This window comes from Bolinopsis microptera, chromosome 1 (genome assembly GCF_026151205.1).
Source record: "Bolinopsis microptera isolate Bmic1 chromosome 1, MBARI_Bmic_1.0, whole genome shotgun sequence".
Taxonomy (NCBI): domain Eukaryota; kingdom Metazoa; phylum Ctenophora; class Tentaculata; order Lobata; family Bolinopsidae; genus Bolinopsis; species Bolinopsis microptera.
Window position 1 is genome coordinate 11360833 of NC_087072.1, and position 17215 is coordinate 11378047.

The following is a 17215-nucleotide window of genomic DNA, read 5'->3' on the forward strand; positions in this document are numbered from 1 at the left end:
GAATGCCTGAAAATATATCGTTCAACCTAATGACAGATAATTATACTTAAATTTAAAGATCTAACACAAAATATGATACAGTTTTTCAAGTTCATGGAGTGAAAAAAAAATCAATTTTGAAACTATTCACATACAATTCAATCCTGTTTCAGGGTTACATTGTACAAAGATCTACAGATTATCCTGATTCAGGGTTTCATTGTTCAATCTATACTTATCTACACTAATCTATACTAATCTATACTAATCTACACTAATCTTGCTGGATTCTATTGCTGATCTCAGCAATAGAAGCAAGTTCAATCTTCACGGCCGGTTCTCCGAACTTGGCGATATTTCCTTTGTTCTTAGCATCCAATAGCACCTGAGACAATTGAAATTTAATTTGGATTTTCGTCATTACAATTTACATCAGATAATTAAAAGATCAATTAAAAAGTTTTTAAAGCGAGAATCATAAATAAATCATGAGTTAAACCCCCAACCCCAGAGATTATCATACTATCCCAAAAGTAAGTCATCAACACGTGTTTAACACCGCTTTCCAAATGAGCACAAACTTAAATAATATACGGTTATAATTACCTCGTTGTGGACGTATGAATCACAGCCGTAACACCAGACACTAAGATCTGACATACTGAGATTCATAAGATGAGAGTGCCCAATTGCGTGATGCAGCCCGTGCTCGTTGACATATCGGGAACAGAACGGCTACAGGGGCAGTTCAATTATTATCAGTTAAAATATTAATATTAAGAGTCTAGTTAGTTAAAAAACTGAAAGAGAAACAAGAAGAGCTAACTGAAAGAGAAACAAGAATAGCTAACTGAAAGAGAAACAAGAATAGCTTACTGGTGATAAGGATCTCTCACCTGGTAACAATGAAGACAGTACCAACTCTCTGAACTATCCTGACACACAGAGCAAGGCGGGCTCGCGGCTAACTCTAGCGGGGCCGTCTTCACATGTTCTTCTAAATGTTCACACCACGTTTTAGGGTGGACTGCAAATACTTGGGGGGAGTCCGACACTTCAACTATCTGCAGAAGAAATATCATGTTATTGTCAAATTAGTTGGATAAATCTATGGGTTTAATATATTAAATCCATATTATTATGTAATATAATAAACACGCAACGCAGTAACTTTACGGCAACTTAAGTTGCAGTCATGAACATGAACATCTCTGATGAACTTACAATTTATAGTACATGATATAATTTCAGTTATATATAATGTGCTGTTTTCAGAACAATAAAATACCTCTTTGGCATTAGAACTTTCTGCCATTTCTGCCATCAATCTGTCTTCGGCAGTCAAATCCTAGTGAAGTTCAAAGTTAATAAACGCAAATTTGAATATAATAAGTCTAATAAATGAGTGATTTATGACAAATCTTCCATCAAAATTGTATACCGCAAGTACATACAAAGATACAATATGAATAATATTTATCTCAGTGACTTTGTGAATAATAAGCGATGTAAAAGGCATTTACGAAGCTAATTCCTTTAAACTAGTTTAATCAAGATCATTTATGCACACACAAAAAAAATGAGGGCAGCATCCATGCACACACAAAAAATGAGTGCAGCATCCAAGAAACCCAACCAGACTAGACATGAGGTTACTTACTTTGTTGGGCTACATAGAATCTTCTATTGGGCCATCGAAGAAGTCGACATTTTTAAAAATATTTTAAAAAGAGTGTGATGTGATATTTATAAAAATCTCAGCTTAATTTTCAACCAAGCGTTCAATCGACCGATGGAAACATACATACGTCGATATGGTTAAGATCCCTTCAGTCCACCCTTACCAGACTTATACCCTCCATCGGTGGTTGGGATCCTTGGATAATGTACTGGACATTATCTTACCGGTAACTTTAACTCTCATCTCTTTAATTTTACATTAAATATGTTTTTCAATTCATTTTTATTGTGAATAATTTTTTATTGAAATGATTGTTTTATTGAAATAATTGTCTCATTATACATGACCAAGAAAATAAAAATTATAAAAAACGAAATTGGAATTTTATGTCAAGTACAATTAAAAAGATCATTCTTCAAATGGTACACGAATTAACCCAATTCAAGTAATTAAATGTGCTCACTCTTCTAATTTTACAAGTACATATAGCTGACGCAAGAAAAAGGTGCACGCATCAAAATTATTATCATTCTGCTCAAAGCATTATTTAATTAAAGGAGTAAGGAGGGCTTTAATGGCATGCTACAGTGAACACCCACCACAAATAACATTTCTTTATGTTTATAGAAATAAAATAAAATATTTCTTAAAAGCTTATATATGCAAATGCAATTATTTTTAATTAAACAAACAAACCACAATAAACAATTAACAACCCCAAATCTATGACCCCTCCCACAATCACACCACCCCCACAATATCAACATTCAACAGCCCCAAATTTCTAACCCCTCCCTCGCAATATCAACAAGCCCAAATCTATGACCCCTCCCACAATCACACCACCCCTCAATATCAACATTCAACAGGCCCAAATTTCTAACCCCTCCCCCACAATATCAACAAGCCCAAATCTATGCCCCCTCCCCATAATATCAACAACAGTTTATTTAACTCAATAGTCGGCAAATCAGTTGGGCACAGGGTATTTAACTTTTTGGGCACAGTATATTTAACTCTGTAGTCATTGGATTTTCGAAGGTTTAAAAAGTTTATTGAAAATATCAAAATGTATACAATCTTATAAGCAAACAAAAAGCTTACAAGGGAAATATAAACCAGTGTTGTATGTATACTAAGTCAACATTTGTTACTTGTTATTATAAGGTGCAGTACGAATAAAAACAAATCTTCCTTATTTGCCTCAAACGACAATTCATTATTTGTGGCCTTTTGAATAAAAAGCAACAATTTCACTTATCACTGTTGAACTATTCGGGGAAATATCAAACATAAGTTTAATTCGTAGTGGACCAAAACATACCTTATCGGACCTTATTTGGACGGACATTACATGAACGGACATAATTATGAACGGACATTAATATGAACGCTCGAAGGCATTCAAAACCATCAAAAATCCGAATTTTTTCAATTTTTTTGACGTTTTTTAAATTTCAGCAAATGATTTTTAAATCCATTTTTATACAGTAAGTAAGAAAAGCAGTCATTGAGCAGTAAAAATGTTAAAATATGTGTACATGATCAGTGTCTAATATCACATATCATCTTCATCAAATGGGTTTTCGTGCATGAAATAGTCCATGCTTAAAGCATCAGTGATTTCTAGCTTTATGGAAACCTTTTTTTATCAAACTACCCCGGTCCTGCATTTCAGTGTTAACTTTTACAAGCCATTCGGCGTGAAGCGGTTTTATCTTAGACAACTTAGGTTAACCTTAACATCACGTGGAGCTTTCCTAGCACTGTTTCATGACCGCCCCCGAGTAATATGAACTATAACAACGTCGGACAATGTCCTTGGAAACACGATTTACCGTAATATCTAGAGGCTGGAACAAGTTTGTCATGTTGGCGGGGACTAGTTCATGAACTATGTTGTTGAGTGCCATAATTTCGTTGACTTTTTTCCGCCAAGTGACCCTTGAAAATATCATATACTAGTAGAGTTTTCTGTGCCTCCGGCAGACCAAGGAGAACCTTTCCATCGTTAACTTACGGCACAATAAAGTTCTCAAAGTTGTCATATAATTCTGGACAAAAAGTTCGAAATGAAAAAATGTTTGAAAAAATTTCAACGGACTTTAACTTGGACGGACATTAATTGAACGGACTTTATTTGAGCGGACATTAAGATGAACGCTAGGGCCTCCAGCGTTCAAGTAATGTCCGTCCAAATAAGGTCCGATAAGGTACGTATTTTACAACACTGATGCGAACAAACTTGTAAAAAACATTTAGTTCGACTTATTAAATGTTTGGGCCCCATTTAATTTGTCTAACAATATAATGGAAAACACACCTTAGAGGGTCCGCTTGAAAAAAGTGAATATAAGTAGAATTTGAAAGTGAGCTCAGTTTTCACGTTTTTAACCACAAAGAAAATAGTTTGTGAGATTCTGAAATTGGGTGATTAAAAATTCACTTTTTTCATGTGGACAAGGCAATCTCTACCCCACCATTAATTTCTATACTTCTTGGTTGGGATTCCCAAAAAGCGATGGACGTACCAACACGTTTCCTCACACAAGGGAAATTCCTCCCCACATTGCTGGCAATAAAAAGATGTCCTGCTCTTCCTCGGTTTTTTATAGCCGTGCGAGCAGTAGAAGCAGCGCCTCCATGTTGCCAGCTCAACCATTGTGTGCTCAGGATCTTGTTCTACTTCCTGATCCGTGTATGTTTACAGGTAAGTATGGGCCCAGCAATCTTTCTAATTCTTATAGTGGTAAGTGTGTTTGGCGGTGTGTGCGTGTAAATGTATGTGATTGCACGGCTCTATCATGAGAACGGTAACAGTTTTGGGACTGGTTTCTTAGTACCGAAATACGTACTATGAAAAAGTCATAAAAATCAGCCAGTGGTATTTTGTCTCTATCTCTCTATGTTATAATTTCTAACTAACACCTCAGACTCCACACTCCACAGCATGCTCTAGATCTGCGATAACACTACTACTGTAATTAGTATATGATCGCTCGCTTTTCCCATTCATTCACGGCTTACGAATTGTAATAAATCTTATTTAATGGGAAAAGCGAGCGACCGATTTCATTCTCGGTATCAATTTGCATTTGCGGACGGTTCCTCAAATTAATATCATTTTCTTTTGTTTGGAAAAGAGAGACACTGGCAGCGGTTCAATCTACCCATGATTATGGGTTTTGGTCAAATATTTAGTACAACAAGTACAAAGATGATTTAACATAAACCAAACAAAAAGAAGTGTTTTTTTTAGGTCAAAAAGGAAACTTGTTCAATGTTATATTAATGTTGAAGTTTCATAACTGAGCATTCATATTTAGTACAACAAGTACAAAGATGATTTAACATAAACCAAACAAAAAGAAGTGTTTTTTCTAGGTCAAAAAGGAAACTTGTTCAATGTTATATTAATGTTGAACAATTAGAAGATGCAAAATAATGCAGCAGATGAGACTTCAGACTATAATTGAGATGCTACATCTGAAGACCATAAAACGAAGAAAAAGATGAGCGAAAATGCTGAGGTTACAACTTACATGGAATAAATCAATATTTTTCCAGTTCTTATCAAAAAGAAAAAATATCAATATCATATAACCAAGGTGAAAAATAGTAGCGCATTTTTTTCAAGTTCAACGGGCTAAGTACAAACCTGACATTGCGATATATAACCGTTACCACGAGATCTACCGTGGCCATTAGCCATCAAATCTATCTTGTCAACTGGGTCAAAGAAACTCTGAGATAATTACATACTTAAAATCGCCATAAAGCAGCTACCTAGAAGCTTTAATAGACAAAATACATGATAATACAGGATGTGTTGAAACTGCTGATGGTGGTATGATATGAAACTTATATGATACATAATACCTAGGCCAACAAGTTCTACACACACAAAATGCTCCAAAGTACGTATGGGCTAGCTCGGAGCACAAAAATATATATAAAGCGCTATATCGTGTAATAAGTACCTCAGGCTCAGTGTCTGGTTCCTCGCCAAGTTCTTCAATCTCCTGACTGAAGTGAAACACAAGTTAATATTTTCTGTCACTTGTTGGTGGGGTGGTGAACATATCCTCACTTGAATCGTCAGAGGTATGTGAACCACCAAACGACCGAGGACTGGGTTTGGGTGATTTGAGTTTTTTGTTTGCAGCAGTGAGGTTTAGATACAATCTGGGTGACATTCTAGGTGATCGCCCGGGCGATAGGGCTTGTCTAGGTAACATTCTAGGTGATCTAGGTGACATTCTAGGTGATTTAGCAGGCAATGAAGCTTGTCGAGGCGATAATTTAGGTGATAGAGCCGGTCTAGGAGATTGGTGAGGAGACCTCCTGGGCGATGTCCTCGGAGAGGGTGAGAAAGTGTCAGAATTAATAGAACAAGCAATGCTTGACAAATCCAGAGCCTCAATCGTGTTATTATGAGTATACCCTGATAGGACAGGTTGAGAGATGTTCTGAGGTTTGATGAAAGAGTGTGGAGGAGCACACTCCTCAAAAGCAGGTGGGGTGGAACTTGGTGGTGGTGAACTTGGTGGGGTGGAACTTGGTAGGGTGGAACTTGGTGAGGTGGAACTTGGTGGTGGTGAAGTTGGTGGTGGTGAAGTTGGTGGGAGTGTTTTGTTGAACCAACTTTTGAGTGATTTCGGACGCCTGAAGAATTTTAGTTTCATGTCTGCGCATGAACGATCTAAGACTGTAAATTATTTCTATTAAATAAAATTGTAACTTCATTCAACTAAAAATCGGTCTTAAGTTGAATTTACCTCTCTTTGGGAGTAACTGGACTGGAGGAGGCTGAAAATAAGTCGGTAAAATAAAATAGTTAACAGACTGATAAAACCACAAAGTAGGTCCATATCATGATTATAAATACAGAGGTCTTGTACGAAGAATATATTCTTAAGATATTATATTACTTTAATACGATAAATTATTCATTTGAAACTATACGAATGAAAGCGCTACATATAAATTAGCGAATTTTACATTTAATCCAAAAATAAACTAATGCTAAACTTACAGGGTATCAAGTTGCTCCAGAACGGAGCAATGTTCTGCATAGCAAAGTCTATACTCTTCCGACCTCTGAAAATAAGCCATCATGACGTATGATTTGGTGTTTTAGATACAAGATCGTGTTTCTTGAGGTTCAAATCGATGGCGGGTATCCGTATAGCATGTATTTATTGTCTCTTGTACACTCTACATTCCTTATTATATCAACTTTAAAGTTAGTTAGATTGCAGTTTGCTCTCATTTTAATGGGAGTATCTTTAAAAACGTTACTAGTACAACGAAATTTTTAAAGCCATTTGTGAGAAAGTTAGGGATCGTTAACGTATGACCTAGTGGTAAGGAGGTTTGGATATCCTGACGATAATTCAATAAGGTATCAACTTATTATTTTATTAATCATTTTTGTGTGTATAATCGATCCTGTTTCATGATAATAATGTAAGTTTCGATACTAACCATCACCACATAGGATGACGGTAATCCTAGTTATCTAGTGTTGTAATATTGTACACAGCAACAGTCTACTAACCCGGGTGAAGGAGCAGCGTTGTCAGGGAGATCAGGGTAGTCTCCAAGCAGCACACTGGTGCATGCTCTGATACCATTTGACACTGTTTCAAGATTGTATCCTCCCTGTGGTAAACTCATGTTATTTACTACAAGTGCAAAGTAAACTGATATTAATTACTACACGTGCAAAGAATTTGCAGTTCATGAGAAAAGCTGCTGTTGATCCTATATTCACCATTAAAGCGATAGAGTGAGAAACATATTATTATGGTCTAGCAATAGTTTTTACGTCCACAAAATTTGGGTGACGGAAAATTTAGACGGCACTCAAAATCGACTTTCGTATAAATACCAGACTTCCAATCAGCATCACATTTGGAGATGTGGAATGTAAATAAATCGCAAATTTTATGTTAAGATATATCTATAAAATCCATGATAGCCCCGTTCAAAATGTGATGCCGAAATTTACCGTGCTCAAATACTTATATCGTGTTTAAAGTTTTGGTAACCAAAATTTTCCGACGTAATGAAGATCTTTAAAACATGAGAAAGTTTGTTTACCTCCAAGGCAACGATGACCTTCCCCTTGCACACTCCCATCAGGTACCGCGTCATCTGACCGTAACCTGCCGGCGTCACGCAGCATTTACCCTGACAAAGATGTGTCAAAATAAGTAAAGAACATTGTTCACATTTCCGTTAAGAATGTAGGGAATGTATTATTAACTGTATAACTAATTGCGGTGAAACAAAAAATATCAGATAAAAATAAACACTAACCAGGGGGTCGTTCTTCCCTGAGTCAAAACCAGCACTGATAAATACCAGCTGGGGCTGGTATTCCAGAGCCAAGGGCAGGATCAGCTCGTGGAAGGCGTGGAGGTAGTCCCCGTCTCCCTTTCCGCTCTGAGAGGTACTGTGGTCAGATAGTGGAGGATTTTAGACGAATATCCGGGCTCATTCCATTAGGGAGGTTACAGTTCAACTTAATTGATAATTCTCAGTTTTGTATCCATTTTTATCTAAGTTTTAGAAGATGGGTTGTAGTCTTATGCAGCAGTTGCAGTTGCAGTGTGAGGCATGTGACATGAATAATAGGTGATGATAGGTCACAAGACAACGGCGAATTTATTTTAACACTTTCATTGTTTTAACTTTGAACAAACCCCTGGCCCCAACCTCCCTGACCCAAGGTGTCATTCTACTCTATATTGTGTAATCACGACCGTAAGAGTATTTAAGAGTCAGAATACACTTCTTGCATGGAAAAAATTTAACTCGGAGAAAATATATATATTATACGTTACTTATTTATACAATTCAAATTTTTTAAACAGAGTTTTACAGAGTATGTATCATGATATCAACAACGAACCAACAATCTGCTTCAGTTTTAAATTCAATCATCAAAACTTAGTGTCGTTGGTACATTTCAAGTTTCTCTTATTTTCCTGGCTTTGAGTGGGATTAAATTTCAACAAAGTCCAAGTCCTGAGGCGTTCCATCCTCCAAAAGTAAAGGAATGGGTTTAACGCAGAATTTAGCGCCATGAAGAATATCTCAGTAATAGGCCAAATGTAGCTGTACATGAACGGGTTTTTATAAATCTGACTAGGGTAAACATACTGAATAATATTACAATCAACAATGTACACCAGGTAGTTGATAAACAGAGGGGTGTTACACATCAGTGACAGAGCTGTAAACAGTGACATTGTCACCGTCACCCGCTTCCTAGCCGTGTCATCGTCTCTCCCTTCTTGCCTCTTCAGGATATGAGACAAACACACGACGAAACTGATGGTGATCACAATAGGTACCACAGCGATGAATATAGAGCTGATAATCTCATCAACAATAGCCCAGTGCTCTCCAAGGTAGTAGTAACAGTACACAGTCCCCCGGGTATACAAATACTTGGTCCCAAAGTACCCCGGCATCAGGTTGAAACATGTCTCATGTGCGACCCTGAAGATAACGAACCCCACTATACACACTCCTACTGTCCGTTTAGAGATAGGGACAAAGGGGCGGACTATGTTATAAGTCCTGGTCACACTCAGCAACAGTACCAGGAAAATGGAAATCTGCTGGATAAAAGTGAAGATAATTGCCCAGCCGACACAGAAAGAGTGGTGATCGAACCAGACCGGCTCTCTGAGGTTGAATAAAGAGAGTAGGACAGGGAGAGGGAGGAAGCAGGTAAACAGGTCCACACAACATATAGACCGGTAGAGAAAGGTAGCCAGGTCACATCTCTTCTTGCTGAGGAAGTAGGAGAGGGAGATAATGTTACCGGGGAGTCCCAGCACCAGACACAGCATGAGAGCAGTCCCCAGCAGTTTATCAAGGTGGGGGTCTGGAGCGTACCATACCTCTGGTGTTACTGTAGTGGTATTCATCTCTAGAGGTGGGGAGTCGGGCACGGTTAGTGTGTGGTTACAGGTGGATTAGATTTTAATAAGTTCTTAATTGATTACTGGTGACGAGATGAGAGTCACTACTCGCTGTACTCGCTGTAAACAGTAGTGAGTGCAAGTGGAGACTCTCATTTCGTCCCCAGTAATCAATCAGGATCGACCCACTTATAAGAGTCAAGAGAGCGAAGAATAAAAGTATTACTAAGTTAAATTGCAAACTAAAAGCAGCACAAAAAATGAATAACACAACAATCCTAGTTAAATTATCCGAAAAAGATACTGTCTGTATTCTGACAGAGGTGTTTAATAACTGTACGAGTGAAGCTATAAACCTGTTAGACACGATAAGAAAATATCAGTAAGTTAAACTCTGTGTGTTTTACACGAAGGAATACTCATAGGTTCCGAGTATAAAACTATATCTTCATTCCGAATAATCTGGAAAGAATTAGAAGCCGTTTAAAGTTTAAGAAAAGTTGGGGAATTCCGAAGAATGGGACTAAATTATAGCTGTGTATCTATCAACAACTTCAGAAAGAGGGGCTGGTAGACGATGTTACTGAAGCTGGAGGATACGGTAGACTTGAGTTAAACCGCACATTAACAGCATTAGCATGCCAACTTACCAAGAAACATGAGTATTTGAGGAATGTCCATTTAACAAGTGCTTGAGGGTAAGGTCCGAGTTCAGCGTACTGTTGAAACTCTAACAAGTTTAATATTGGACAGAACTGACCTGTCACGGAGATATTTACAGACAGTCAAATAGTTAATACAGAAGCAGCTAGATAGCGCTTAGTTTCAAGGGGGCCCCCTCAACTGTCACCACACTTTGCCACGGTCCAAGGGGGACCCTCCCCCAAAACTGTCACCACACTTAACCAACATGATTTAAAACTCCTATCTAAAATACTTCAGAAACGCAAGAAAGTAGGTAAGTAGCAGTTCATAGCTGCAGCTAGTTTAATAATTAGATTAGCTGTTGAAAACAAAGTTATGAAGTTGCAAGGTCAGGTACAGGAATGTTCAGACTTAGTCTTTAACAAGCCCAACAGGGCAATATACCCATAAAATGAACGTGCACACGAGCGTGTTCCGTAAGAATAAAAAAGATCACCAAATAATTAGCTCAGGAAGCCCCAGAAAAGGGCATGTAATAAAAATAATAAAACTATTGTTCGTTTGAAATTTGAGCCGATTCAAAATTAAGACTATTTAGTCAGAGAAATATCTTCTGTACGGCAAAAATCTGCATGGTATATAATGTCCAGAGCAAACTGTATAAATCTGTCTAGTCTGTGCTGTTTTACGGGACAAAAGGACTTCAACCACATAAATACTTCAAAGTTATATTTACTTCAACGTTTCATATATCTACATACCTTAGTTCCCAAAAATTTGTGTGCCATTATATTGAGCACAATTTATTTGAGCCCGAAAAGTTTGGGCAGAAAATTTGAACTCATTTGAGCGACCGAAAATTTGGTCACAAATTCTTCGAAAAATGAACGATTTTCCACTAAAATTACAGAACAAGTATATATAATTTGCCTTAGTTCATTATTATTCCTTATTATTCCAGTCATTTTGCTTCCAATTTTAAGCATGTAGGTGGTAGTCTGAGTTGTTTCACATTATGAAATTTACGATCTGCCCAGTAACTACTAAAAAATACAGTGATGATGGCACAGTACAAAATGATAGATATACAATAGTGATATTTAGTCTCTCAATCAGATAGTTTAGTCTAATTACACTCAGCATATCTTATCATACCCCTTTCACATACAATTATGACGCCTCGCCAGATGGTCGAAAGGTTTGACCAGTGTCCAGTTCTTTGAGAAAATCCTTCTTCCCCACATAGAATCAGTTCGAGCCTCCATCAACAACCCTGAGCAGAAAGCGCTACTGATATCAGATGTGTTTCGGGCCCAACACACACAGACACTAAAAGATCTGATGACAGCCAACAACTGTATCCTACAGAAAGTTCCAGCTAATATGACCCATCATCTACAGCCCCTGGACATATCTATCAATGGACTGGCTAAGAAATTCATGCGCAATAAGTACGAAGATTGGTACGCGAAAAACATAGTGTGTCAGCTCAATGGAGGAGTTTCATCAGACAATGTGAAAATTTATACCCGCTTGACAGTGATCCGTGAAGTACACGCTCGTTGGATCAACGAACTTTTTGTATATTTAAAAGGGAGGCCAGATGACATAAGGAAAGGCTTTGAGAAGTCAGGTATAACTGATGCTTGTAGATCAGACTTTACGGTGGATGATAATCCATTTGCAGATCTTGTTTAAATCTCTAGCTATCCGTACCTCTAGTCATTTGTTTTATTAGTAGCTGTTAGCTATTCCAGTTATTTCTATTCATTTAAAATATAAGCCTTTTTACTTGGTCAAGCCATGAATGACAGATTAGAAAACTAAAATTTCAAATATTATTTCACTTGGATATGAAGAAAAAGCCATCTTTCTATAGATTTCAGGGCCACAGGCCAAATGCCAAAAGTTTGGTTAGCAAAAAATTTAGCAGACGGAAAAGATTTATGCAATTAATTTGGTCTGCAAAAAATTTGGGCGAGAGGCCCGCTCAAATTTTTTGTCGCCCAAATTTTTGGGAATTAAGGTATATCTGTATTATAAATCAGAATACTGAATCAGTATTACTGATCTGTATGTTTCCTTTCCCTGACTAAGAGCTCAAGATTTGTCCTGAGCAGTCTGTTCATTTCTGAGATGCTAGAAAATCCAATCTGAATATTGGTCTTATGACAGACATGACAGTCACGTAAAACACATACGACGGTAGCCATGCAATAAACATAGTGGTGGAACTCTGACAATGAGAAAAGGAGACTAGTACCCACATACAAGCTATGTCCCTTATTAATCATTTGTGCAAATTACTATCTTAATGCAGTTGAAGGAGAAAACTCACGAACCAAACCTTTAACTGGTGATAGTTTACGTAACAAGGGGAATGTTTTATAAATCAAAATGCAACATTGATTACAATTAAATGTATCGTCCTCAAACAAGCACAATTTATCCGCTTACTATACCCCAAGCAGGATATCACCTTCATTAAGCAGTAACGTTATATTCGATGATGACCATGATTTTATCCGTTAATCTTTAGTCGCAGTGTGTGTAGATCCTTCATAAGAGTCGCTCCCAACTGTCAAATAATTTAGGAACAAAGCAAAAGAGAATGGCAAATGTTGCGACATAATTACGTTGTATAGAGACAATCAACGAATGGGACGTAGGAAACTTTAATAGTTTAATACAGTATTTGTTGGCAAGCGTCAGAAACAAGGAGTATATTTAAAGAGTAAATAAGGAGTGGAAATAGTAATGATTTGAGACATAAGTTATGCCATAATATGGACACTGACACTCTGAGAGCTGATGAAAAGAATATTACGACAGCGACTAATCTAAAAACAGTATAAACCGATTGCTCGGAAGACTGGTGGTTGCTGACAAAAAGTGGAAACATTTGTTGCAGTCACGTGATCTATGAGTCGTATCGGAAGATAGCTGCTAATTGTTGGGCGAATCCTAAATGAATTGCTTTTTCGCATGGAAGCTCGAAGCCGGTTGGTTTATACAAAACATTGGAAATGGTCGTGCCATCGAAATCTGACGTGCCAAATTTCACAAGCAGGCGGTTTAATGAAACAAGAAATGACCAATTCGTAATCAAGCTCTCACGTCCAATATTTAATCCATTTCAAAGGTCTGGGACCTGGGTTTTAAGAGTAAGAGATGGCCTTGTGATGTCTCAGTACTCTCAAAATCCAATCAACGGTTAAAATATGCACTATTGCAATATTCCGCGGAAAGTAAGGTCCCCCTACAACGCAGTATCACTTGAAGTAGTTCAATATCTTAAACTCAGTATCGTATAAGTACATATATAACACATCCAACATCAATTTGCTTCTTAGTGGCTCTTTGGCTTACCCCACCTCAGAATGTAGTTCTGACGAACTGTCATTTCTACGTCACTTGGCAGGAGACAAGTATTAGAGTAGTGCTCATTTACCGGGCTCAATTACAGGATGACTGGGCATTTAAAGACACGTACCAACGGACTTCTTGTCAATCTACAAAACAAAATGGACATGAAAATCCTTTCAAATAAAGCGGTGGGAAAGAAGGTCATGTTCCTACCAGTCTGCGCACTGTAATAAACAAATTTTTAAAATAACCCTCGACTTACGAGGTCTCTTACAGAACAGCCAAATTCACAGTAAATATAGCCGAACAGAAAGTCGAGGTTTACAGTGCAATTTCAAGTCCTGGGCACACTGTGCACAGCTGAGTATGAATAATAAGCCTGGAGACTGGGAGCCAGCTGAACGCTTTTAGCAGCTGATAACTATAAATACACAACTACACAGCTACTGTAGGTCGAGAGGTTCCAACAAAGACCATGTCAACTTCCATGTCTTTTATCAACGTAAGTTTTATACTGGATAATTAATAATTATATGACATTATCTTATCAAGTACTCCAGTGTCCACATATTTGGGGGAAGTGAGTCTTCTCGAGAATGTACGTCACAAATAACTGACTTATGCTAATTTAAAAAACTGCAACAACCAACGACAAGAAGATTAAATTTCGCACAATTTACAAATTACAATATAATTATATGTTTTTGTATGCTTGATATAGCAGGTCAGGAGCTACAATATAAACAGAACAATCGGCTTGTCGAGTATTGTTTTATTCAAGGCTAAATCATAGGACTACAGATATCATGTACCATGGCCATGGAGAGTCGAGGTAGGAATTCAGATATACATACCATTGAGATTGGAGAGCGATATTATTATTCCACTGCTTACCTTGCGTCGTGATTATTCGATAAAGGCATAATCAATAATGGCCAATGGGGTAATGAAGATTATTGTTACCTCTTAAACTAATAGATACGACTAACCATTGTTCTGGTTGCATTACATAATTATTAAATATGATTTACATATAATATCACAATTGTTCACCAATTCTCCGATTTCGAGGGATAATAAAACCCGTAACCAACGGTTATGAAGAATAAAAGTAGTTAATAATGTCTTTGCAAAGATATTTGTGGAATAGGGAGGGATAGAGGGATTAAATACCCTAATAATTAAATGACTAGTACTCAAGAGCTGCACTATTCACAAAATGCTGCACTATTCACAATACACTACAGGTACCACTACCTCCGAATAATGCAGCCCTTTTGGGATCGTTCACAAGTGTTTGGGACACTTCACTCCTTCTGTGGCAAATGATCTCTATTTAATAAGACTTGTTAACAGTCATTACACATTAATGGACTATTCAGTAGATCACTAGCTTAATAAAATAAAAGGCAAAATAGAGGCCAGAGTCGTATCATATTTACGTAGGTAACTAACCACAGGAACACGCGATAGCACGTGTCACCCCGATAGAAGGATACCTGATCAATAAATATCTGACTGTATTAACAAGTGAAAGGCTTAACCTCCTGTATGTCATCATATTGAGGGTTTAATTTGTCAGAATATGGTAATAATATGTTGTTATAATCATGTATTATACTGGTTGTAAACAGTATTGCAGGTAGCTGAAACATGTGTTCCAATTATACAGGTCTTAGACAATACTGCCATCAGAAGGATTCAATAAACATCTTAAGATTAGAGATATGGTAGGTAATTTTGAAATTTTTCAAAAGACCCACCCACCCCCTTCGCGGTACTAACTGTTTTTTCGGATAATAATTAAGACACCCACCCCTTTTGCCGAGCCTAATTTGGATGTGTTTCAGTCCTAAAAACGTGAACGTTTTTTCTTAAGATTAGAGATATGGTAGGTAATAAATTATTGTGACTTTAACGCAACATCTGACTTGGAAGAATTCACCAGGAGTATTGGATGTGTCGTTGCAACAACTCAAATAATTGATCAAAATCGGCATTGAGCTAAGGTTTTTAAAAAACATATTTGATAGATTTACAGATCTTGACAAAAATGTTCAGAAAAAATCATGTTCGCGGGAAGCGAAAATCCGATCAGTTTTTCAGACCCACCATTTGGGTTGCCAGACCCATTCTATTAGAGTGAAGACCCACCATTCTGGTTGCCATACCCACTTTTCTAAGGTGAAGACCCACCATTCTGATTGCCAGACCCACTATTTAACAGGGGCTCATAATGCGCAAAATTTGGCCGCTGTCGAGTGGGTCTGCCTAAAATTCACAGATCTAGCTATGGGTCTGAGACATATGTTTTAAAAAAACCTTACATTGAGCTACTACCGACAGCTTCATACAGACATTTTGCAAAAATCTAGCGACTATGGTAATTGCTGCTTCGATAAGAATGTCGATTTAAAAGTTGACATTACAAGAGTGAGAAAGAATCGGTCATTCGAAACTAATATTTTCAGTTCAGTAATTACACTTTTCAATACGTTTGTACTCGCTTATCAGTTACTTATCATTACGTTGATAAGACTTGCTTGTTTAACCGGTGCCGTGGTTGTGTGATGTATAAATCGGATAAATACGTGGCTTATAAGCTTGATGAAGTGAAAGATGATGCAGCTGAATGGATCCGGAAAACTCTTGGGCTTGCTAAAGTAGATCATGTTAACGCGTGTGCAGCTCAGAGTTTCAGTGGTAAAAGAGAAATCTCCAGGGAAGTCATGGCTCAGAGTCTTAACGCTGCGTTAAAAGTTATGTATAGACAGTCGTTGTACATTAATCAGCTAGAGAAATATAATCAGAAATTGCACTCCGATGTAATTGACAGTCAGGGAACAGTAGTTGTATTGCAGAAAGAGCTGCTAGCTGCCAAAGACAAGCAGCTTGATGACTTGAAATCTGTGGTTGTAGCATCAGTCGAGGATACTGTGAAATCAGAGTTGAAGACATACAGCGCCGCAGTACAGGCATCAAAAACCTCAGCAGCAGGTCCTTTGTTGGATTCGGATAGAAACATTTTGAAGAATGTCATCAAGGATGTTGTGGCAGAAGGAGACCGAAGTCGGAATCTGATGTTATTTGGTATTAAAGAAGAGAAAGGTGAGCTGTTATGCGACAAGGTCGCTCAAGTGTTGTTGGAACTTGGCGAAAAGCCAAAAATAGAAGCTAGCAGAATTGGTTTGAATAAACCCAAGGATAAGAAACAAGTGGCTGACAGACCTGTTAAGGTGACTTTGACGAGCACCACAATCGTGCAGCAGATTTTGACTAGAGCAAGGCATCTCCGTAGCTCAGAACTTTTCAGTAAAGTCTTTATCAGTCCAGATAGGTCTCCAGAGGAACGTGCCGAACAGCAAAAGCTTGTTTTAGAACTCAAGAAGAGATCAAACGACGAGCCAGATAAGAGACACTACATAAAAGGAGGCAAAGTGTGTAGTGTGGACAAAATTGTTGTTTGAAATGTGTTAAGACAGAGTTTTGCTTGGATTTATGGATTCCTGGTTGGCTAAGATTTTAATTTTTTTTGATAAGCTTCTAAATCATATTCGTCTTTCAACACAAGACTGTCAGTCTTCTAGAATTTTGTTTTGATTTG

At 37.5% G+C, this 17215-nt stretch overlaps 1 protein-coding gene across 1 annotated transcript in view; it reads right to left on the reverse strand.

Annotated features, from left to right (window-relative positions):
• Positions 1 to 212: 212 nt before the first annotated feature.
• LOC134826361 (histone deacetylase 6-like) overlaps positions 213 to 17215 on the reverse strand; it is a 31764-nt gene continuing 14761 nt past the window's right edge. The window contains exons 8-18 of the mRNA XM_063838709.1: positions 7985 to 8110; positions 7766 to 7855; positions 7221 to 7324; positions 6696 to 6760; positions 6439 to 6469; positions 5641 to 5686; positions 5319 to 5405; positions 1268 to 1327; positions 876 to 1043; positions 586 to 714; positions 213 to 364 (exon numbers count right to left, since the gene is read on the reverse strand). Coding sequence (XP_063694779.1) covers positions 254 to 364; positions 586 to 714; positions 876 to 1043; positions 1268 to 1327; positions 5319 to 5405; positions 5641 to 5686; positions 6439 to 6469; positions 6696 to 6760; positions 7221 to 7324; positions 7766 to 7855; positions 7985 to 8110 — 1017 coding nt within the window. The 3' untranslated portion in view covers positions 213 to 253. The remainder of the gene's footprint in view (positions 365 to 585; positions 715 to 875; positions 1044 to 1267; positions 1328 to 5318; positions 5406 to 5640; positions 5687 to 6438; positions 6470 to 6695; positions 6761 to 7220; positions 7325 to 7765; positions 7856 to 7984; positions 8111 to 17215) is intronic.